The sequence below is a fragment of the Anguilla anguilla genome, chromosome 1 (assembly GCF_013347855.1).
Source record: "Anguilla anguilla isolate fAngAng1 chromosome 1, fAngAng1.pri, whole genome shotgun sequence".
In the NCBI taxonomy this organism is placed as follows: domain Eukaryota; kingdom Metazoa; phylum Chordata; class Actinopteri; order Anguilliformes; family Anguillidae; genus Anguilla; species Anguilla anguilla.
In genome coordinates, this window is record NC_049201.1 from 44,027,391 (window position 1) to 44,051,481 (window position 24,091).

The 24,091-nt window shown below is 47.2% G+C and overlaps 1 protein-coding gene across 2 annotated transcripts in view; it reads right to left on the minus strand.

The window, feature by feature from the left end:
- Positions 1-24,091, minus strand: part of cdkal1 (CDK5 regulatory subunit associated protein 1-like 1) — a 374,306-nt gene that overhangs the window by 273,439 nt on the left and 76,776 nt on the right. For both annotated transcript variants that reach the window (XM_035380803.1, XM_035380794.1), the window contains exon 5: positions 999-1,095. In XM_035380803.1, the coding sequence (XP_035236694.1) occupies positions 999-1,095 (97 nt within the window). The remainder of the gene's footprint in view (positions 1-998; positions 1,096-24,091) is intronic.

Genomic DNA, 24,091 nt, shown 5'->3' on the forward strand with positions numbered 1-24,091 from the left:
GAAACTCCCTTAAATTAAACTCAAGACTTTCAGGAAGTCTATATAATTCACCCCAATGATACTCAGGCCTAGCAGGTAGTCTGTGCCACTCACCCCAATGATACTCAGGCATAACAGGTGGTCTATATGGCTCACCTCAATGATACCCTGGCCTTGTAGGCAGTGTATATCACTCACCTCAATGATACCCTGGCCTTGTAGGCAGTGTACATCACTCACCTCAATGATACCCTGGCCTTGTAGGCAGTCTATATCACTCACCTCAATGATACCCTGGCCTTGTAGGTAGTCTATATCACACACCTCAATGATACCCTGGCCTTCTGGGTAGTCTATATCACACCTCAATTATACCCTGGCCTTGTAGGCAGTCTATATCACTCACCTCAATGATACCCTGGCCTTGTAGGCAGTGTACATCACTCACCTCAATGATACCCTGGCCTTGTAGGCAGTCTATATCACTCACCTCAATGATACCCTGGCCTTGTAGGTAGTCTATATCACACACCTCAATGATACCCTGGCCTTCTGGGTAGTCTATATCACTCACCTCAATGATACCCTGGCCTTCTGGGTAGTCTATATCACTCACCTCAATTATACCCTGGCCTTGTAGGTAGTCTATATCACTCACCTCAATTATACCCTGGCCTTGTAGGTAGTCTATATCACTCACCTCAATTATACCCTGGCCTTGTAGGTAGTCTATATCACTCACCTCAATTATACCCTGGCCTTTCTGGTGGTCTATTTTACCCATCCCAATGATACTCAGGCCTCACAGGTGGTATACTTCCCTCAGGCCTCAGATAGTTTATATTACTCACCTCAATGATATTCAGGCCTATCAGATAGTCAATATTACTCACCCCAATGATACTCAGGCCTATCAGATAGTCTATATTACTCACCTCAATGATATTCAGGCCTATCAGATAGTCAATATTACTCACCCCAATGATACTCAGGCCTATCAGATAGTCAATATTACTCACCCCAATGATACTTAGGCCTTTCAGGTAGTCCATTCGGGGTTGAGCCTGTGGTACACATCCCGCCACCACGACTTTCTTATCCTGCTCTTGAGCTTTCCTGCAAAACACAGGGAGAAGCATGAACATACAAAGCTACAGTGAAAGCACAAGGACACCACATCAGTCAAAGTGGACAGTGAACAAATATTATTATAAATGTGAAAATCTATCAATTGCATATATATATATGAACATAATAATGTGTAATAACATAACATGGAACAATTCCATACCGCTTAGATGTGATATCATCTACAGCTATCATGGATGTTGACAAGCAAACTGCCCATCAGTTTGTCATAACATTTTCTGACTGGGAAAAAAACCCTGTGTTTCCAAAACAAAGTAGTACAGTGAACCCTCATTCAAATGAGTCTCAGCACCACTGCCGTCCCTCTGGGAACAGCAACAATCACGCTATGAAACGAACAGTGCATTCTCTTTTTGTTTTCATACCAAAAGAGGAACAGAAAAACACTAATGAATGATGTGGGAAGGGTTCAACTGCCAAAGGATGACATTAAACTTTTAAATGAGGCTGTTTTCTTGTTACAGATGGTGGTCAGCTCCCTGTCAGTGGGAACAAAACATGAACATCTTTCACAAACTGTTTTACATCAGAGGTTCACAAGACCTGGTCTTTTAAAAGCCTCAGCAGCAAAATACCTCTGTCTGTTTACATGAAGCCAATGGAAAACAAGGCCCAATGTCCACAACTCCTCTACCAAAGTTTCCTGTCTACAAATGGTATGAAGTGGAACAAGAAACATTCAATGCTTCAATATGCTATGAAAAGCACTGCAGACAAATGTTATATGGAAAAAATGCTTTTGTATGGAGGCAATGTAACAAAAAGAATGGAGGTATTTAAGATAAGATAAAACTGAATAATGCAAAACAGAGAGACAGCACACTAAAGCAACCTTTCTAGGCTTACTGCATCAACTACAACCATCCGTTGAACATTACAGGACCAGCAACATTTTAGGAATATTTTCAGAGGAAAAGCAATTTCTCACTCTGAGTCCTCACTTCCCTGACATAGTTTAAGGAACAAAAAATGTTCCTCACATTGATGTTAAAAGGAAGAAAGGCATGATCTGAATGTGCATTCAACTGCATTCTGACCAAGTCTCAGACCAAGTCTCAGACCAGCTGTTCCCAAACGGATGACAGAGTAGGTCCCAAGGGGTCCTCAGAAAAATGGAAAACCGAGATCAAATTTTTCCCTTTCAAGAATTCAAGAACAGTTTTAGTTTATTAAATATGTATAGCTTCAGGCTGGTGGGTGGCTCATCTTGTTAAGGCAGTGCTCCAATGCATGGATGAGGCCCACAATACTGGTATCAAGTTTGGACCATGCCAGCACCGACTACGGCCAGCAACCAGGCAGTGTTGGCTCTAGCATCGTCTGGGGGAAAGAGGGGTTCAGCCAACCCAAATAACAATGCTTTACCCAGGCACTCTCCATTCACCTGGCTCAGCTGCAAATGAAGTGTCTTCCTCAGACACATCTCTAAGTTGTCAACCACAATGTAAAAAGAAGTGACAGATGACAGATAATACTGTGATTACTTTAATGTTAAATATTTACATTGTACTAAATAAATGTATGACTAAAGATCCATAGTATGCCATTCCATTTTAGACATGCTTCCCTGTAGTGGAAAGTAGTGGGCTAGTCACCATACTGTGGCAACGGGAGTTGGGTAAAGGTCTCAACAGTTAACCATTTTATTGAGACAGGAGTCCTCAGGAAGACGGTCGTATTAAAAAGCCTCGTCATTAAATTTAGCAAAACCCAATTTACAGAATGTCACACAATTCTTGAGGACCGTGTGCTTGGGCTCTAAATTCAAGTGGTAATAAATTGTGTACACAAACTGCGACTATCGCCAAGGTTTAAATGTTGCTCTTAAGTGACCTTAATTGCAAGGAAGAGACACACACTTGACCTAAAGGCCCCTAATGATGTAAAACCTAAAGGTCAGGCCGTCGTTGTGGGATAAATGTTGAATTGTGCGCCACGAGCGATGTCTTAATGTCAAAAATGGAAGAGGCAATTTGCCCAAGAATACGTGACCTTTGACACCGCCTGTGCGTTTATGAGGACGCATGCAGAGCTGGTAGCGGATGATGAGGCTGAGATTGCCTGCTGCCCTGAGTGCCTTGCTCCTCGGCAGGAGAGGCCATTTGCCAGCAGGGCACTCGCAGTCATAGAGAGGCCATTTATTTCCAACACCATGATAACAGTCAAATTACTTAGTATCTCAAATTTTGGGCATCTGATAAATTCCAGCTATTGGGGCCAGTGGCGAAAACAAAAGCCCGTTCTCAATATAATCTGGGTATTAAGGACATGAAATACTGTACCGTGCCACAGAAAAATCTAGTTATTCAAGAGACTTGGCTGTACATCAAGCTCTGCCCCCACAACATACATTCTTCTTCTGCCATAGGATTAAAAAATCACCCTCATAGTTATACATTCAGACATTCTGTCCAGATTCGTTTGCATGTGCTACAGTCGACAAACCGGCTCCTTGCCATGTTATGCATCATACATGTAGAGCCTCTCATTCCCGTGGCGGTCCTGTCATGCTAACCCCGCTCGGCGCTAACACTGCCCCGGGCCGCGTATGTGCACGCCAGTCACAAGGATCTGACGTCCCCCCGCCTCAGTCAGTGCGCACGTTCGCGGCGATGAACCGGAGCGGTGGGGCCCCCACAGAACTGAACGAGGTTCAAGAGATCTCCACCTGATCTCACCGGACATCTGCTCGTGTCCGGGTCACTGGTGTGCAGTCAGGCTCGAACGAATCCCCAGCGCGAAAACCGCGGTCCGCGGGGGGGCCCGCGATTGGCTTTCTGAATCCCCCCCGCCTCCCCCAACAACCCCCCTCCCCCAAGGGTGTCTCCGGCACGGCTCACTTGATTCGCTGTGTCACAGCAGACCGGCACTGCAGCTCATTGGGGCGTCTGCATTATGCAGATGTGTCCTGCGTGCGACGCTGAGGGTGCTGAACAATAAGCCCTCTTTGCAAAAAATAAATAAATAAATAAATAAAAATTGTCACTGTGGAGGCTGGAATGATTTTCTTAAGTGACTCTTCCACAAGCCGCAGACTCTAGAGGGAATCGGAGCGTCAGCAGACGTGTTAGTACAGCGGGAGGCAGCAGAAATGCATTGCAGTCCGCTGAGCTTAAAAGCAATGCTTATTATTCCAAATACGCTCCTCTGGGGCCCCTCCATAACCACTAGAGCGTTTGGGTACTTCTGACTGGCTTCTGAAATGGCGGTCCTGAAGCACAGAAATGTGCATATTGATGATGGCACTTTCAAATTTTTCCAGCAGAATCACACAGTTCCTATCCTCCTTAGCGTATGAAGAACAATGGCAAAGAACAGAACATTCCTCCTGTCGTAGGAAGGAGGGGTTTGGGCATTTTATTTAGATTCAAACCTAAAAGAGAAGCTGCTTTTTTTTTTTGATCTAGATATCACAACATAAATTTTTCTAAACCACATTCATCTGCGCTCATTTTCATATAAATGTGGTAATAGCTGCCAACAGTAAAGACTAACACCTGGTCTTGGATGACTCTCTGAAGGGCTCTGTTGCGGTTGGTCTGAGTAATGAGAGCTTGATTTGTCTTCATACCACTAACAATCTACCTTGACGTTTATTGCAGAAAGTCAAGGGCCTATTATGTCAGAGAGGGAAATGACTAATTCCCGATGATTACGTTTTTCACCCAAACAGGCACAGGCCTCAAATCCTGGAGAGGCTCAAAGGTATAAATTTATTTTAATTTAGCAGCCATTCTTCGAAGCAGAGAAGTCTCTACCAATCTCTTGTAGCAGCACTTGCTCCAGCTTGTATAGCACGTGCTGTGCCATACGTTAGGAACAAAATGTGCAGCATATGGAGAGCTTAGCCAGAACTGTATGACATTAGGCCACGCCCCTTTTTGCCCCTCAGTTGTGGGTAAACCTGTCAAAACAGCCACAGGGGCGCTCATGTGATCAAGACTGCATCCAGCACAGATGTCCTTCATGGGGCCAGTGTTCCCTTTCTTCTTTCACCTCACACTAGAGGCCGCTACAACAGGGGACCTCCGTATCACCTTACACACGCATCCATTGGAAATGAAATCTCACTTCTGACATACACGACTGCATTATTATTATTTGTTTTATTTTCAGGCTAGAACAATACAGCTTTGCCTTTCTAGGGCTTCTTTGGCTTCTTGCTGGGGATACGATGTAGAGACTCGCCGTTTCCTACAAGGAGAACTGGCCTGGTATAATCAGCGAATCCTACATTGAGGATAATTCTGGTACGTTGGCGGTGGGCTGAGGTGGATACGGTTGCACTAGACTGTGCAGGGCTGGAAAGGGGAAGTCTCAGGTCTGATCCTGCGGGAGAGAGCAGCACAAACCTCCACCTTCAAAGAACTAATAGGGCTCCACTCAAAACAGAGAGAGAAGAGATGAAAATGTCAAAATCATAGGCTTTGGTGGCCAGAGGAGGGGTGTAGCTGGTATTAATTTGGTACCGTGCATCACCCTGGCCTGCAGTTCGCTCTGTGGGTATCAATGGCTCTATGTCGGGAACTGGGAACTGGACTCCAGTGTACAAATAATCAGTCTCCTTGTTAAAACCCCTCACCCTTACGTGGTCCCCGAATAACCTGCTGTTATTCTCTGAGCAACAACCATAAAGTCAGAGCACGTTTCATGGCCAGCCTTGTAAAAGCCCGACCAGGGAGCTGCAGCTGTTTTTGACAAGCCTCCTTTGTTGGACCTTCACGCCGCTACGACCAGGGTTAGCCTTACCCGCAAACAAAAAGAAAGGGGGGGAAGGCAGGTATCCCCTGATGGAGAAATAAAAGGTGAATTGTCAAGAGCACACCTTTATCAAAAGAACGGATGAGAAAACCTGACAGAAGAGAAGTCCTGGCAGGGGAGGGTAAATCAGCGGGGATCGCTTTACTGCCCAGCGAAAGATTCGGATGGTTTTTCCTTCAGGACTGCTCCTCACTTTCCAAGATCAGATAGCTTGTTTCTTCAGTCTGAAGAGAGAGAGATATATTGCCCTTTGCGCAGTAATGATTTCTGCTGGATATCTCCCTCTGAGGCGTGGATCATTGTCTATCAGCGGTGCCCACGGAGTCTGGCTCTATCGCCGCGGAAATCAAATATCCGCCGCGCCTCCGGCTGCCGGCGCACATCAGCGGGCCACTTCTCCCAGCCTCGTCGCGAATATCCTGCGAGGAAGCGTTAACGCCGCGTCTCGTCGGACCTCCATCACCGCGCCGCATCTGCCAGAGAACGTTCGCTACGTTGCTAAGTACCGCCGTTTGATAAATCTTTATTTCGCTTACGTATAGGATACATTTGCTTCAGTGTGGTGTCCCAACAATCTCGGAGGACAGTGGAAAGAACCTGCCCTCTTCCCCCAGGTAGAATTTAATGTCCTAGACCCCTCAGCACAGTCGACTCCAAATGACACCTGCCACACAGTCGACCAACAATGCTGCCCAACAAGCAACTAAGGCATCAATCCAACCTGCACCAACTTTGCTAAGCACACAGAGACTATCTATGAGGTGGTGATGTAATGTGCAATAGAGTGTTCCGGTAAAGCACCTGTTGTTACGTTGTGGGTGTTTTCTCACAGTTGCAATTCTCATGCTGTCTATTGAGGAGTGATGGTCATGCAACAGCGTGTGATGTCAATGAGTGATTTTTCAATGCTTCTCACGCATGGGCTGTCTTGTTTTATATACTGTGTGAGTGTGTGTCTCCAGGCACTCTTCAGCCTCACATCAACCCAACCCCCCATCTCACACAACCCCAGTGCCAGGGGGGATTTCTTCCATATAAACTACTGGCTGGGTGGCAGGGTGAATACTGGAGTGGCTAGATTATTTACGAACAGCACCACATCACCCTCTGGGTTCACTTAGTGGCGGAGTAGTTTTTTGTAATATTTCATCCCACTCCTGTGTGACACCAATGGAGTCTGTTCCTTGAAACTTAAAGCAGTTCAGTGCCTGAGTCACAAAGTCAAATCATTAGATATTACCTAAATCTAGTTTTTGACAACTGACACATTAATTAATAATGGCATGTAAAAGAAAAAATTCTGAAGTATGGAGTGCCTTAGAGAAAGAGAGAGGAGGAGGGAGGGAGACATGGAGAGAGAGAAAGAAATGCACCGGCCTGTGACCGTTCATGCGTGTGTGGGTACACGTGTCTTGTACTGCTACCCCATTGCACTGAATCTCTCTCCAATGGAGAGTCCTGCCAGCCATTTAGACTTGAACATTAACTGATTGCAAAATGAATACAGCTATTTTCAAAAAAATATTCTTGGGAACAGGAAAAATAAAATAAATGAAGACGTTTCTGAGAAGCATCATGAGTTCAGAGCAAACAAATAATCAGACAAACGCTCCAGACACGAGGCTCTTTGGACAGACGCAGTTCGGAGAACACGCAGGCGGCCAAGTACTGTGGGTACTGTCGGCTCCGAGAACACACATGGTACGGCGGGAACGGGCGGACTCGGAGCCAAGCACTCAGAGCGGGGCTGTGTCTGCCTCTTAGCGAGCGAGCGAGAGAACGAGAGAATGAGAAAGAGAGAGAGAGAGAGAAAAGAAAGCTGAATTCCATCTCTCCAAACAAACCTGACCTAGTTCTGCAACTCACACACTGCACTGTGTTGACTGTATTACCCAGGTAATAACAGTTTTTAATAACGTTAGCAGCTCATGTTGTGATCGTCCTTCACAGATTTCGGCAGACTGGCAAAATAAGAGAGACGCGTAAATATTTTGATTGGGTATGTCCGGGTAAAGGACCGTCAACAAAACATGTATACGAAAGATCTGGACCTCATAACGGTCATGCAGTTGAAGGCCCGCATTGCTGCTGTTTTCCGACGCCCAGTATCCCGTGACAGAGACACTCCGCCTAATCCAAATCATTCCAAGTGTGGAGCAGTTGCAAATATTTGCTCTCGCAACTTTCCCGCGGGTAAATTGCTGAAACGCAGAAACTAGGTGGTGAGATCTGTTTGAAAGTGCCAGGGGTTGAGTGTCATAACTGTAAAGTGGGAGTCAGGCTTGTGAGCGTGTCCACGCTGGGAAGAGACTACCTTTTCGAAAAGACAAAACACCGCCACATCAGATATAAACAAATAAAACCTCCTCGCATGCAAGGAATGTACGCGTAGGATAAGCTTTTAAAAATATTTGCCAACTGACTTTTTATTTGAGGGAGAACGCCTTCCAACAAAAAAAAAACACCATTTCAGCATTTTGTGCGGCTTTACGGTTGTTATATTCAACATGAGGTTAATGAGGTACAGTTCACAGGTACATAAATCAATATTATGTCTGGGAGCTCAGTTTGTGCGCCATACTATTACAATGCAGGTTGCAGTTCTTTATCAATGTTGAACAAAAAAGCAAACAAACAAACAAACAAACAAGGTGACCTTAAAAGCAGACGTCTTTCTCAACCCATTCAGGTTCGGACAATGTAATGTGGGAACAGGAACTGATTCTAAAGATCCTGGCAGGCCGTCACACAGGGAGTTTTGGAGGTGGAAAGGTGATGTTTACATCCGCAGCCGTGGCTGCTGCTTAATGATGTCTCTAAAGACCCGCTGCTGGAGCGGTAATTAACGCCGCGGCTGTGATTTAGAGCCCCGGCCTTTCCTCCGAGGGTCGTCTCGCCGCTTCCTGATCTGAAAATGGTCCGTAATGGGGGTGCGGTTTGGACGTGCGTGCGTGCGGCATGGGTGCAAGCGTGCGTGCGGCATGGGTGCAAGCGTGCGTGCGGCATGCGAGCGTGCGTGCTTCATTCGTTGGCCTTTCTTCCTGTCACCGAAGTACACTCTGGCCTTTTTTTTATGAAAAGGTCAAGGAAACTGATAAACGCTGACCTGTTAAAGATATTCAATACTCAATATTTAGAATTGACAAGTATGCAAAATAAATGCTAATCACTAACCTACACTGAACTTACATTCAGGAAAATTAAAACCTCCCTATCTTTTACCCTGATCACACTTTCTCTTAAAAAAACCCTACCACCAACGCAGACAGTAGTTATTTGTCTCAAGGCTTTTTTTTTTGCTACTTCCTTTTCTTAAAACGCAGATGTGAAACCGTTATACATTCAAAGCATCGTTAGCAAATCGCTCTGGATAAGACTGTGCACCAAATGATGTCATTCTCAATGTGCGCTGACAAAGAAATTAATTAAAAGAGAAAACGGGTGGGAGATGCATCACGATAAGTGTGTGCGAGTGAGGCTCTGATTGCTGTATTACGGCTAGCTGCACCCAACTCCCCAGGACTCTAACCACACTCTCAGCACACACTTAGAGCCGAATGGCGTCTCCCATGTGCGCCAAGACGTCAGGGTGTGTGAGGGTCCGGTGGATCTGTTAAAGCCTATCGGATCATAGAGTCCATCCACAACGACCTAAAGCAGGAGTCGCCAACCCCTAGAGAGCCACTGGTTTTCATTTTCACTTTAAAATCAGTAACCGATTTATGGACCCAAGAAGCCGCGTGAGGTGAGTTAACTATCCGAGAAACCGCTTTGATTGGACAATTCAGTGTCGAGTAACAATAAAAACCTCGGCTCACCGAACCAGGGTCGGGGCAGCCCGGGCGTAACTCCCACTTCCTGATGCAGAGCAGGAAGGGTCATCTGGGGATTCGGAGGTTGAAACAGGGCCAGAATACCGAGTGGACCGCGTCTGCTGGGGTGTGACTTTCAACGCTGTGCACAGTGTGCGTTGTTCCGGAAACTCCCGTTGTCACGGAGCGGCCCAGCTCACGCGGGCTGCAAAAGGTAATCGTCCCCGGCTGTCTCTGAGTCTTGTCTGCGATGTTTGTTTGCGATTTTGTGATGGTTTTTTGCGATGGTCGCTTGTGATTTTGTGATTGTTGCTCGTGATTTCGTGATAGTTATTTGTGATTTTGTGATGGATGTATTCGATGGCTGTTTGCGATCATGCGAACAGTGAAAGGAGAGAGCTCTCGCTCGCACGAGGACCGCACCGCGCATCATGACCAGGTTGCAGTGCACACAGGGGGTGGGATGAGCCCTGACCACAGAAATTGAGGATTAGTGGAAGCAGAACGTTTCTAGTGAGAAGGAAACATGCAAATAAAAAAGGGGGTAACGAAAAGAGGAATCCCCAAGAAAAGCACCGCTGCGAAAGACATTAGCATTGGTTTTCACCGACGTGCTTGCAAACCAACCGTCACCACCATCACCACCATCACCACCATCACCACCATCACCACCATCACCACCATCACCACCATCAGGGCACGCCAGCCTCGCGTGACTGCGCCATCTGATCCACACACAGGCCTCGCTCCCTTCCGCGGAGACACTGAGCCGCTCGCCGCGAACGAAGCTGCAACTCGGCCGTTCCGTGACTCCGCGGCCGTGACGCATATAGATCCGGCGCTGGGGGTTATCGTTCACCTTTCCATGCGTAGTTAGTTACACCATGTAAGCACATCGACAAACTTGCGCGACAAAATCCCCCCCCCCCTCTCCCCCCCCGATCTACCCCATGGCGCAAGTCAACTGCAATCAATCTGACAAAAACTGCCTCCCGTGATCATGCCAACTTAGATCACACTGCAGTCAAAGAGTCAAACACGCCATTTATCTGCCTGCTTATCTCAATAAAAAAAAAGGTCTCTGCAACAACAAGTCAAATCTACCGGAACGTTCCACTACTAAAGGGGTATATTACCAGTGTTAGTCTGCTAAGAATTCCTGAAAGAATAAAGTCTCAAAATAGAGTGATTCCATCAAACCAAAAATTTGAAAAATGCCCGTTGCTAACCACCCTTTAGGTGTCTGAGGTATGAATGACTTTCCCTGAACAGAGATGTTATTTCCTCATAATGAACATATGGTCCAAAGAGCCAAAGCAACGAATGGGATGAAAATTTTACTACATAAGATGACAACAGTCCAAGCAGAGAGAATACTTATGACTGTGAGAAACCGAAATGGCAAGAATGTTCCATAAATTATTACAAAACAAAACGCATATCTCCAATACATAGTTACAGTATAATCCTATTGCTGATAGCTGGTTATATGCGTTCAGTCAAACCATATAAATCTGGGGCCAACATTGCATGTATTAGACGAAACAACCTAATGAGGCCTAACAAGTCTACTGCTACTGTCCTGCTTCCCCTAGAGGCCTTAATCGCGAGTGGTTTAATGGAAAAAAGGCGAAAGACCAAGCAACCCTACGCACCCCTCGGCTCCCGTGCGCCTCAGTTGTGGCGAGTGGATTATGAAGCGGGGGAATTGACCGCAGCGGCGCAGAGAATCGCTCCGTATGTTCACCGCATGTGCTGCATTATGCTATCGAGGCGTCTGCCGGAGTCGGGATATTAGGCCCTTCGTAAACCGCCGAGAGGACTTCGCTCCTCCGGCGCTGCGTCTTTAAGCCTCGTAAACCCTGTGTGCTCAGGATTCCAGAACGTTCCGTGGGCACACACGCGACAGACACTCCGTGTTTGCGCTGCACGCAATGCTGCGGGGCTGAACCCTTCCTGGGAAAAAGCGTGCGTCGGCAAAGTCTGTCGGCAGCGGCGTTCGCCGCAAACCGGGCTGAATGAGTTTCGGCAGCTAACCGTGCGTCGGATTCCCAAATGAAGTGTATGACCGCAAAGCGAGACCCCCCCGGCCCACGTCACAGCGGCACGCGACTCAGGAAAAACCCCTGAAGAGGAACTACGGAAGCCTGGGAGACTGCGGGCGAAGATAAGATGGCAGGGATGTGAGGCTATTGTAGCACAGTAAACAAAAGGGGCCCTAAACTGGAGAGCAGCACGCTGGGCTCCACGAGGGCTCGGAGACTGCAGACATTTTCCGCCTTCTGGAGCGGTGAGGTGGGGGTGGGGGCGTGGGGGCGTGGGGGTGAGGGGGGGTTATGGGGCGTGGGGGGTGCAGTGGAAAGCTGAAGGCTCATTAGAAGCAAAATAAAAGTCTATTTTCCTACTTAATTTCCCAGGCTGATATTTCTTCAAAATAACGTGGCGTGGCTTATCGTCGCAAGCATTTGTATTGATGTGGTTTAAAAGCCCCTCATTTTGTGTATCATTATTTATTCTAAACAGCTTTCTTTAAAAGGGGCGAAAGCACGCACAATGCCAGCTGCCTAATTAAATTGCTATTCAGTCCCTCTGCCTGAAAATTAATTTATGGAATGAAAAATTGTATTTTTTCCCCTTCAAATGCAGGGAGCAGCAATTAAAAAAAGGTTCAAGGCAAGTTTCATTGCATTAAAAAGGGATGGGAAAAAAAAGCTTTAAAACGGGGAGATGGTTTTAATAAAGGAAGATTCCAGAAGACACACTTGTTAGGAGTGTGCACATTTTCCCCTGGATGAAAGCTTTCCCTTTTCCTTTTGTTGCCGCACATTCGTACTGCATCTCTCCTTTCAGCTTTTTGTCTCAGAAGATCCTTTTCATAAAAAATTCAAGGGCTAAATGTCTCAAATCTCATCCCGCAATTTCTCTCGAACGGCAGAGCCGGAGAGCTCGTGCGGCACCGCGACACGGCGAGGGAACCCGGCGCATTTCGCTTACTGGCCTCAGTCAGGGCTGATGCGTAGTCAGAGAGAGGCTTAGCGGTTTCTGATAAGATTGGATGATGAGAAACATGGATTTGATCCATTCTGACCCCTTAGGGGGAAGTCTCTCTCTCCTCTACCGCGGTCAGCGGAGGCCAGCCCCGGCGGTCTTGCCCACTTCACTGGAGTTTGGGTCGAAGTTCGCTTCGGCTGGGAGACTGCTTCCAAAGTGAGGCCTCCTTCCTCTGCCTTCCTGCAACAGGGTCAAATAAACACTTGGAAGGCTCGGTCGGTCCTTTCTCGTTCGTACGCACTGGCTGTGAAAAAGAACGGGACATTCCTGCACTCCAGTTGTGCTGTTCCGTCTGTTCATGTGCGGCCGATGTCTTTCACCAGCTGGTAATATTAATAGCAGAAATCGTATGATGTCTTCAAATCAGATTGCAGTCAAAAAACCACTTTGTGCGTTTTAAGCCCAATACATTTATTTCTTCAGCACTCAAGGGATTTCTCAATGTTTTTGTTTATTAGTTTTTAAAAAACTTCTTTAAAAGGGAACGGGTTCAAAGAATAAGCATTCAATCCATTTTAAATGACTGAGTTATACAAAATTTGTATCAAAACCAATAACCCATAATCTCAGTCCACTTATTTCTCCAAATATCAACTTTTAGGGTCGACTTGCCCAACTACATATCCAGTAATGACAGGCTTGATCATGGCCTATTACAATGACTATAATAATAAGAACAGCATGCACTGAGCAAATACCATCATGTACATTCACTTCAAAGAATGTTTTGAAGCCTAGATAAACACAGGATGATACTGAAAATTTCTAAAAGAACTGTGTATTTTATATTGCACATAGGTTTTTAGGAAAAGTGTACTACCATTTTATATTTTTTCTTGAAAGGAGTTCAGACAATTGTATAAATTATTGGTTTAAAATATTCTTATAAAATATAAGTTTTCATCCATCCATCCACCCATTTTCTAAACCACATATTCCTTGTCAGGGTTGCAAGGGGGGGCTGGAGCCTATCCCCAGCATGCAGTGCGTGAGGAGGAGGAATAAACCGAGGACAGGTTTCCAGTTGATCACAGGGCCCACACACCAATTCACACACACAATCATACAGACGGGCAATTTAGAGACTCCAATTAGCCAACTGCATGTCTTTGTACTGTAGGATGAGGAGAACATGCAAACCCCACACAGAAAGCCCCTCGGTCGGGATTCAAACTTGTTGCTGTGAGCCAACAGTGCCATTCACAGCACCACCAAGCCACCCCATCAAGTCTGCTTTTTTATCATTTGCTTTTTTGGCAGCATTCTATCTGAAGTGATTTTGTCACTCTAATAGTTTCACACATAGCATTCTGTTACTGGTAATTACACATCACGTGGTTTTTGCTTTAGGTTGTACGCAGTTCATCGCATTTTCCCGAGGAATTGTACTGTACCAACGGCTTTCAAGTAAAGTGGTCATATTTTATGCAGCGGAGAGTCTTCACAAATCATTCAAGGCACATGGTTTGAGGTAAGGTCAGAGATCAGAGAACATCAATAGTGTATTCTGATTGGCCCATGCACACACATATGAACCGGCTTATTTGCAGTGCATAATCATTAAGATCAATCCTTAATATTGTCTATAGCACACTGGGGGGGAGGGGCTTTAGAAACAGGCTGAAGGACCCATACTGTACCTGAATTGCTCGCAACGTGCAACATGTTTACAATTTAATTAATTTGTAGTGCACACGAAAGAACTTCTTAAAAGATAAAATATTGAGAGAAACGGGTGCCGGTGTATATCGAACGCATTTAAAACACCAATAACCGCATCCTTTAAAAACGGAATCGTCTCGGCGTATTGACGAATCAGCAATATGCATTTAATGAAATGAGTAAAGCCGGCAGACAGTTTGCGTTGATGGTGCTATTCAAAGGCTTCCTCCGGTGGTGTCGATTTCCCAGGGAGCGCGCCTCGCGTGTGTTGGGCCTGGCACACAGCTCTCCTCCCCGCAGGACGCCTGGCATCAGACGCACAGCGTGCCAGCTCAGGCTCACCAGAACCACTTTCTTTTCTCCGTACCTCAAAAGGTACGTTCAGTCTCATGGGCTCAGATTTCCTGGTCCTGTGACAGGGCACCAGAATCCTTATTTTGAAATGATTAACTCCAACGCACAGCATGGCGGCACTGACAGCAGGAGTTTTGCATTCAGGTCCGATGTTCGCGGCAGCTTTCTGTTTGTAGACTGCCCTTGTGACGGTCTTTGATCACATGGTGAGCCACAAATAAGATGCAGATTCAGCCCACCTGAGTTTTTCTAGCCATTTCCTCAATTTCCACAACCCACAACAACCCATTGGACCTGCACTGGGGATATACCCGCACGCACTTGGCAGGCAGTCATCTGAAACATTACTAGGGCTAAACAATAAATTATAACACTACATACACACACCACCCCCCTCACATCAAGGTATGCATCATCTTAAAAAAAAAAAAAAAAACAGAAAGGAAAACCTTCAGTCAACCTGACAGAAGGACGTTTTCCTCCAGATTCCCCTCCGACATCATTACGGCGCTGCCTGGGTTGGAGGGGTGTGTGTGTCAGCCGTGATCCTTGTTAACAGACTGTCACCTCGCGGCGGCGGAATTAATGAGAGCGCACGGGCGGCTCCGGGACGCGGGCCCCTGGATGGAGTGATGAACCGGCGGGAGGGAGGGAGGGAGGGAGGGAGGCCGGAGGGGCCGGGGAGGAAGGGAGCTCCGCGGAATCATTTCTGACTTCTGCCTTCCGGCAGCGGCTCGAAACGAGGGACGGGGTCCTCCTTTATTCTTCTCTTCCATCCCTCTTTCCTGCCTCCCGTTCCTCCACAGGCTTCCGTCTTATCGCGAGGAACATAAGTGCGGACACCTGTCATTTTCCACTCCGCTTCCCGCATCAAAAGGGGTGCCTGCTTTTCTAAGGAATCTTCTGGAGAAACATAACGGCTAAGGTGCGGTGGTGAGATGAAACCTGTGGCAGTATTGCATCAGGCACACTGAGGACTGACCAAAATGGCGCAGCCCTGTAAACGGTCAAGTGCAGCACACTTGGACCTGAGAGGGTTTCAAATTTGAGTATCGAGGGTAGGCTACCTTGATTTTAAAATGAGTGAGGAAAGGATGGGATGGTGTACACTGTATGCTATTCAAATCACAACCTGGGACAGGGCACACTGACACACGGTATTTTAAATAAAGGCAGGTTTTCGTACGGCAGGTCGTAGAGTTGCAGACTCTCGACTACCCCGCACGGGCAGTACTTTGATTCCCCAAAAATACGGCACGTCTCCACTTGAAACCCTCTCTGCTTTCCCCTTGAGCCTGCCAAACATCATGAAAAATACATAAGGAGGGCAGGGACGCACCCTAAAAAAAATAAAACAAGGTTTTAAAGAAAGTAAAGGGTGGTTATTCTAGCATTAATAATGTTCTCTCGCTGAGTGCTGTCGTTGGGCATCAAATTATTAAGTTTATGAGGTTTGTGTGATGAGACCAGCCAAGAATAAATATCGTACAAACAACGATTCGTAGATTTCAATCATGTGAGTGCTACGAAGTGGTGGCGGGTAAAACAGCACGGATGACAACAGTGGAAACTGTAACGAGCTTCTGCGTGCAATGGTAGAACTAAAACAGGTGTATCATGACTTCGAACTAGTGTTACTTATTTGCGCCATGGCAGTATAGGCACACCTATTAAACAAAAAACCACACAAACTCAACTGCATTGCATAGGTCAGGTCAGGAGCATCGTACACCAAATATGCTATAAATTAACATTTAAAAAAAAATTATTTTAAGCATCCATTCAGTTATCTAAATCTATTAAGGCCAAAATTTCATCATGTAATTCTGCATTTAAGACTGACAAATAGTGGCAACAATTTTATGGCACCCTGAACTTAAGGCTCTCCCTCATCAGTATTGCTCAGGTATAGTCTACATCTTAAAGTCTGAGTTATTGATATAAGCCAAGAAGGAATATATGAGGTATGAGACTTACTGAAGAGAGGCCGCTGCAAATAGCAGTAAGGTATAAGGGAGCACATTTATACATTCAAATAATTCCACTAAAGCAACTCAAAACAGTATGTGAAATGGCACATTTCATAAAGCTGTGTATTAATGTGTACTTACATACAATAAATGACTATGGACCAGGCATGTCATGGTAAAAGTGGGAACTACGGCTTGATTTAATTGCTGGAGCAATTAAGAGGGGGTTTGATCAGAGGACCGGTCTTCTTCACTGATACTTCACAAAGGCCATGTAACCAGGAGCCTGGGAAAAATGTCGCGCATTTGGGCAGACGATGTCATATCAAACTAATTAAGAGAGACTTAAGTGATTATTTATTAAATTATTAAATCACCCATTAAGCAGAAAAAAGCAGGGAGACAATGTGTCCCTTCCAAGTCAACAAATACGGCTAGGAAAATACATGGGACTAGGCTAGAGCAAAGTGCCTAGACCCATTTAGTCAGGACTAATAACACCCTGGATGGGTAGACAAGTGCTGCTTAGATAAAGTGAGTTGTTTAGATGAATACTGCTTATGTGGTGAGGAGTCCATGCTAAGCTATGCGCACACCCTGTCCGTTACATGATTCGGCAGTAGCCAGTGATTTGTGATACTTGTCCCTTCCAACCCATTCTAAAATACCAGGATCCAAGGGTAAAAAGCTGGGCCTAACCTTCTGTAGCCATGACTGATTTCACAGAAACCGATTTAACCTACAAAAAAAGCAACATAACTGGAAGGGTAAAATAGGGTAAACTAATTAGGCGGTACTTCATTTTAAGCAACAGATGGGGTTCCTCATGATTTTATCTCCTATTATAAAGCTACAAAATTGCTTTCAATAATTCATTACGGTATTCCTTTAATCATCTGGATTCCTAAAGCTGCTTTATAAAGTTTCTAAAACATTCAAAGCAATTGCAGATTTGCGGTTGAATTTTAAAAACTCATTTTCAAGGGTAAGCCAAATAAACATTAATGATAAACTTCATAAACACCTGGTACAGCTTCTTAATTTCATACTTTTGATTACACGTTGTAATAAAAAGGGATTCAGGAGGGACCCTGCTGTGCACATAAATAAGAATAATGTAGAAACAAAAGTGCAGAAAAACTCTACTTAATAATGAAATATGAGTAACCAGCTCGTTACAGTGAACCAAGCCCAAACACGGCAGTAGACAAATCCTTAAACAAGGAGAAGATGAAATTACCCTCATCTAAGGCCAGTTGCAGAGGTAAGTTATTGCCGCTCCAACATACTTGTCCGACAGGTATAACAAATGTCAGAGCGTTGTCGTTATGATTTAAAGTTGCGACTCGTACTGTGTGTTTATATTTGGCAGTACGCGCAGATATTCGGTTACATATCAGAGGAGCCGATGTATAAAACGTATTGGCTGTGGGGAGAAGAGTTTGGATCTTCAGCGATCCTCCCTGCTGAGCCCCTGAGGAGCGAGCACATTCCGTCTGAGATGAAGTCACGGGCAGTGCGGTAAAAGCCGAAAACGCTGCCGTGATACGGGTCAGGGGTACTCAAACCCGGCCCGTGAGGGCAGCAGTACCGCGGGCTCTCATTCCACCCCTCTGATCAGGACCGAATTGAACCCGGCACACCAGGCAAGTTCACTCTCTGACCAATCAGTGGCATTAATCAATCAATTAACATTACCAGGTTGAAAAGAAAACCCGGCAGTACTGCTGGCCTCCAGGGCCAGATTTGCGTGTCCCTGATGTAGGCCAAGTAAGTGTTACTTATTTGAATCCATTTTGAATTGTATGAATTTCCCTTTTCAACTCTGCCACGTGAAACAGCCTGTTCGACAGGAACAGGCTTTGTCTTCGCATTGCGTCCGTAAGAATCGGTCGGTCCAGATCAGGGCCATTATCTAGGGGTGCTCGCAGTGTCAGAGCGCGTCCGCTGGGACTCGAGAGCGTGAAACAATTAGCTGCTCAAGTACAACGCCGAAGGTTTCTAATTTAAGCGCAGATTCCGTTAATTAAAACCGCACTGCAGCGTAAGCCTCCGACCGGTGAACTGAGGCAAAGAGCAGAGACGAGCGTTCGTACGTGTAACACATCTCCGGAGAGCCCAGCTCCGCTGCATGCCTAATTTGAGGTGTGAGGTACAGGCCACCCCTTCTTTAATAGCAATCGACAGTCACAAAGACATGATGCAGGGCCGAAGGGGAGTGGTCTCAGGATGTGTACGGCCTGCTCAGCACATGCAAGGAGTAAAAACTTGTTTCCGTAGTAACCACATGTTTGCAGAAGAATAGGATAAATGTCAATGTCGTCACTGGAGAATGGGCCCATGCTGCCAGTGGAGCCTGTGACCACTGCTGGCAGTAGAATGCCAACATTTAACTAGAGGCACTGTGTGCTGTTCCGCTAGTTTCTGTGGATTACCACAGAAAAGATGATCATATGAGTTTAACAATTTATAAAAGTATGCTAAGGACTGTACAAAAATGACTTTTTCCACTAAATAACAGGTAAACAAAGTATCAATATCCCAGCTGCAAGGACAGTATGCTTAAACAGCAAAGAAAAACAACTGGGGGAAAAAAACAGTCTAACTTCATCCCAAACAAATGAAAATATCTTCATTACTGTGGTATGTTATAACATCATAAGCAATGGCAATTCCACACACGGTGATATGTGCTGCTACCGGACAGCAGATATCGACCAGTACATGACAGAGCGTGGCTCCAGTGTACTAGTCTGACGTGCTGGCTGTGAGTGGGTGAAGGTAAGGGTGAAGGTCAGACATGCTGACCACGGTGGGTGAATAGTGGACACTACATGCTTATCTCAAACTTGTCCACCTTAATTAATATCAGTGAGACATGAATTCTCGAATGAAATCTTATTTAGATTTATTTAGCCATTTTAAATGACATGCAGTCTTGTTTCAGAAGTTATCACATCGACAGCTTCGGATGACATCAAAGCAGCCACTCAAAGTCATCCTTGTTTGGCTCTGTTTATAGATCTTACTAACGCTTTTTATACTGTGGACATTTTTTCAAAAATGAGAACCTGTGAAGGGTTGGTGCTGAAACCAGAGCAACAATATGGTTCCTGAATTATGTGTATGATCACACACAATTACTAAAGCATGGAGATAAGGTAAGGTCAGAGTACATTGTTCTAAATAAGGGTGTGCCATAAGGGTCAATTCTAGGTCCTCTGCCTTTTCTATATTTATATAAATAATATTTGTAAGCAAAACAATTATTCAAGGGATCATTTTTATTGCAATGACACAATTTCTGTATGCACATGCCCCAGACTGCTTGCGCAAACTTTTGCAAATCAATTTCAACTCTTCGCAGCATGCCTCACTTGACCTACAATTTAATCTAAATGCAAATAATATTACGGTTCTTTTATTTTTTTCTCCTGGATGTACAAATATTCCATCACCTTCTATAAACACTCCTGAAGGCATCCCTATAGAGTTTGTCGGCAGATATATGGTTGTATTGTTGGACAAAGATTTAATTTTCAAAATATAGTGTCTGACTAAAAAAACTGAAGTTCACACCAGGGTGCCTTGCAGCAATTAATGTCCTGCTTCTCCACGGCTTCCAGGAAAAGGCTGGACGCTGGCTTATTTTTCTCAGTTTGATTATGGTGATGCTGTTGCTTATCCTTTAGCGCAAGCAAACTGGACCGACAATTCCACGCTGCTTTGAGATAGAATCACTTTCTGGTAAAATAAAGGTGAAAAAACCTCCACAAAAGACTGAAACACCTTTACAAGAGAGTTACATGCAGGAATGAACACTTACGAACATTATTTCCCTGTAATACATTTTATCCACTATAGTTGATTCCTCTAACAATCTCTAGACTTTCTTTCTATAAGAAGTCGTACATAGAAAGCGTACTGTCACTGCCACTTAACACTGCACAGCAGTGTACCTGACATCCCCCACCCCTTCTGTCGAGCGAACGCTGCACATCGATGGCCCGGAGAGTGGCAGCCACAATGTCATCCGAGAAGCACTCATGGACGTTCCTGCTCCACCACAGGCACACAAATTCCCCGTCTTGTAGGTCAAGAGGAGCCGGGGGGGGAGAAACCTATTGGCCTGGAATGCGCGCGGGAGAGAGAGAGAGAGCGAGGGCATGCGAGACACTGACGCGTGCGTGGGCGGGCGGGCCAGGGCCAGGGCCGCCAGCGCTCTCCCGCGCGCTGCTGGGTAAAATAACGGGCGGCAGAGGCAGCGGCCACGTCCCCCCCCCCACACGTGCGACCCAGACCGCGCCCCCAAGGTGCTGGGAGGCCGCTGCGGGTCAGGGGGGGGACCTCCTGCTGTCGTATTGAATGACTCGCTCCGTGTCACGCGCCCTTTCACGCACTTCGGATCCACCCCGCTCCGAGTCTCCGCACGCCACCCGAGCGCGAGCCGCTGTTTCGTACGGGCGCGTCCTCCCACGCCGGCCCGTAGGGGGCTGTGGAACTATTACGCCGATGCTGGAGACCGAGGTCTGCCCAGAGCCTAAACGGGTACTGTACACGCTTCTCTTCTTTCATTAGGAAGTCTAACGTCCCGCTGCCACCCAACCTCCCAGCTCCCCTGGCAAAAAAAAAAGGCAGGTCCCCGCCCCCTTGCAGGTGGACCCCCTCTCCACCCGGGCCCAGAGGCACCCTGGTGCCAGCGTTTCGGGTTGATGAATAACCGCACCTCGCCTGCCAGGCTCCAGCCGGAGGACAGGTGTGCCAGGAGAAAGAGCTCCCCGAGCAGGTGGCCCTGTGAGCACCACCCCCCCGCAGCCCCCACCCGGGCCCCCAAAGAGGTGCGTGAGGCCAACAAAGGAGCGGGACCTGGATCATCGTGCGACAAGAGGCCTCCCCCTTCTCCCCGGCCTCACGCTCCCAGGGCCCCGCCCGTCAACGCAGGATTGTTCGCGTGACCGGGTGACTCGTCGAGCGCCGAGGAGACTCGTGAGAGGACGCATTATTCCGTCCGTGAATAGGCAGAACCCGATAGCCGTTTGTGTCCACTTTCTTTTCTTGAGCTGGGCCTGTAACTATAGCCTGCGGTTCTGGTCGCAACAGGTGGCTCTCTGCGGGCACTTCGCCACGTGCAGCTCAGGTGCAAACTCCCTCCCGCTGGGACAGACAGGCTATCCGGAACGTTCTCCCTATTTCCCAACAAAGAAACTGCTGGATACTTTCGTGGCCCCCCATTTGCTGCGTGTGTCAAGCCAACCAAGGGCAGGGCAAAACTGCACGATTTAAATGTACAGCAAACACAAAAGGCCATTCAACAAACCCACAATAGATAAGTAGTCAAATGAATGCAGCTGCCTTCTTTCACTGCTCGCTTCTCCCACGTGCTTCTCAACTTCGACCTTCCATAACAGAAAGTACATAGACTGGTGTTCCAAGATGGAGCTGCAATGTTCTACTAAACGGACTGCCGCTCCTCAGCAGCTGACCACCATCAGCATTACAACCGCACTTTAATGTGAATATTATATAGCCTATTACATACATGTGCATACATACACACATACCCTTAATACCACTATACGTCACTGCTGACAAGAAGAAAAACTGATCAAACTTGCACGCCTTGCTTTCATTATTTCCAAAATACCTTTCTAGGTCACGTGTGAAAGCAGACACCGAGGTGTCCTGCTTCTCTATGCACACAAGACTTAATGAGGAACAGTCCGTCTCCGTGCCTCAGAGAGGCAACCCCCCCCCCCCCCCAACCGTCGCTCCTAACCAAACAGATGAGTAATAGGGCAAAACCGCACCAGTCGTCAGTTTGCAAACCTGTTCTGCGCGCAAACGACCAGGATCCTGGGTGAGCGGAACGGGGCTTTTTCACGCGTTTGGGAGGGGGGGGGGGGGGGGGGGGGGGGGACTGTCAGCAAACAGAGAACGGCAGCTGGCCGACGGCGCGCTCGCATCTGCAGGTAAACAGCAGATTTCAGAGATTAGCGCTGTCAGCCATCTGGCCGTCACTCAAAACAAAACAAAAAATAATAAAACTCCGTGCAAACATTTGCAATAATAATAACGGTGACAATGATAACACAATACAATATTCATAGGGGCGGGGGGGAGGTGGGGGGGGGGGGGAGAGAGTGTGGGAAAACGGGAACGAGAGACGCGTCTGTCCCTGACGGCCCCCCTGGCTGAGGATTGTGGGAGCACCCGTCTGACCGGCAGACACTTGAAACGCAAATACTTCTCCGCCCCCGATACGTTTTTAGAAAGCGGGCCAACGGCAAAGCAAACAGCCTCCCTCCCCCCCCCCCCCCCCCCCCCCCCTCCCCCTTGACTCTAACGACCCGGAGAGATTTTGTCACCGCGCAGCCGACGTGTAAACACGGCCTCCTCCGATAACGGGGCGTACTGTAAACAAAACCCGCCGACCCCGAGATAGCGCGGCGTGTCGTTTGTTTAAACACGCGGCTCCAAACCGGCGCTTTAAGAGAAGCGATACGAGGACGCCGTTGGGGAGAGCGTTGGTCGTCAAGCACGACGCAGGCGTTCGGCAACGCGGTGGGTCGTCGCCCGACGAACGGAAAGCGCGACGCGGCGCGGAGCTCGCGGGGCCGAAACCGCACGTCGCCCTTTCGTGCGGTTGGATCCAAACTTGACACTGTCAACAGACAGCGGCGAAGTTCATTTACACAACAGGTGATTACCGGTGTTTATCCTCCTCCTCCTCCTCCTCCTCCTCCTCCGCCAGGAGAATGAAACGATGCCCCGAAGCTAATGGGCGCCGCGGGCTGAGTGCTAATGCGGGATTACAATCAGAAAGCCCTCTCGCGCTCCAGCGGAAGAGGCGACGGGCTTTAAACTTGGGCGGAATTAAATCTCCGCACGCGGTCCGCTTCGCCGTAATCAAGGCTGATAAATCCTCCGCCCGTCCGGACGAACGGCGGGAGACGGCCGTCCATTAAAGGGACAGATTTTTTTTGTTGTTATTATTTCCCCCCCCCCCCCTTTTTTTTTTTCCAGCGGCTGCTCCTTTCTGCCGCTGCGTTTGACCTCGGTCATTAGCCGCGATCCCCGTTCGCAGCCGATCCCTTGATGAAAGACATCAGGACGATTAAAAAAAAAAGAAATGAGCCCGGGCTGAAGCCATGGCCGCGGGGGGGCGGAGGAACAGAGTGTTTATCCGGGCTCTACGGGGCAGAACCCCGAGTCCGCTTGGGGCTCGCTTTCCCAGGGCAGCCCTGCTACGTCGCAACGAAGGGCCGAGGCCGAGAAACGAAACCGTCCGCTGCTCCCGTGCTAACGGTATGCTAACGATATTCCCAGGTAAGCACTGGCAAACCGATGGGCATG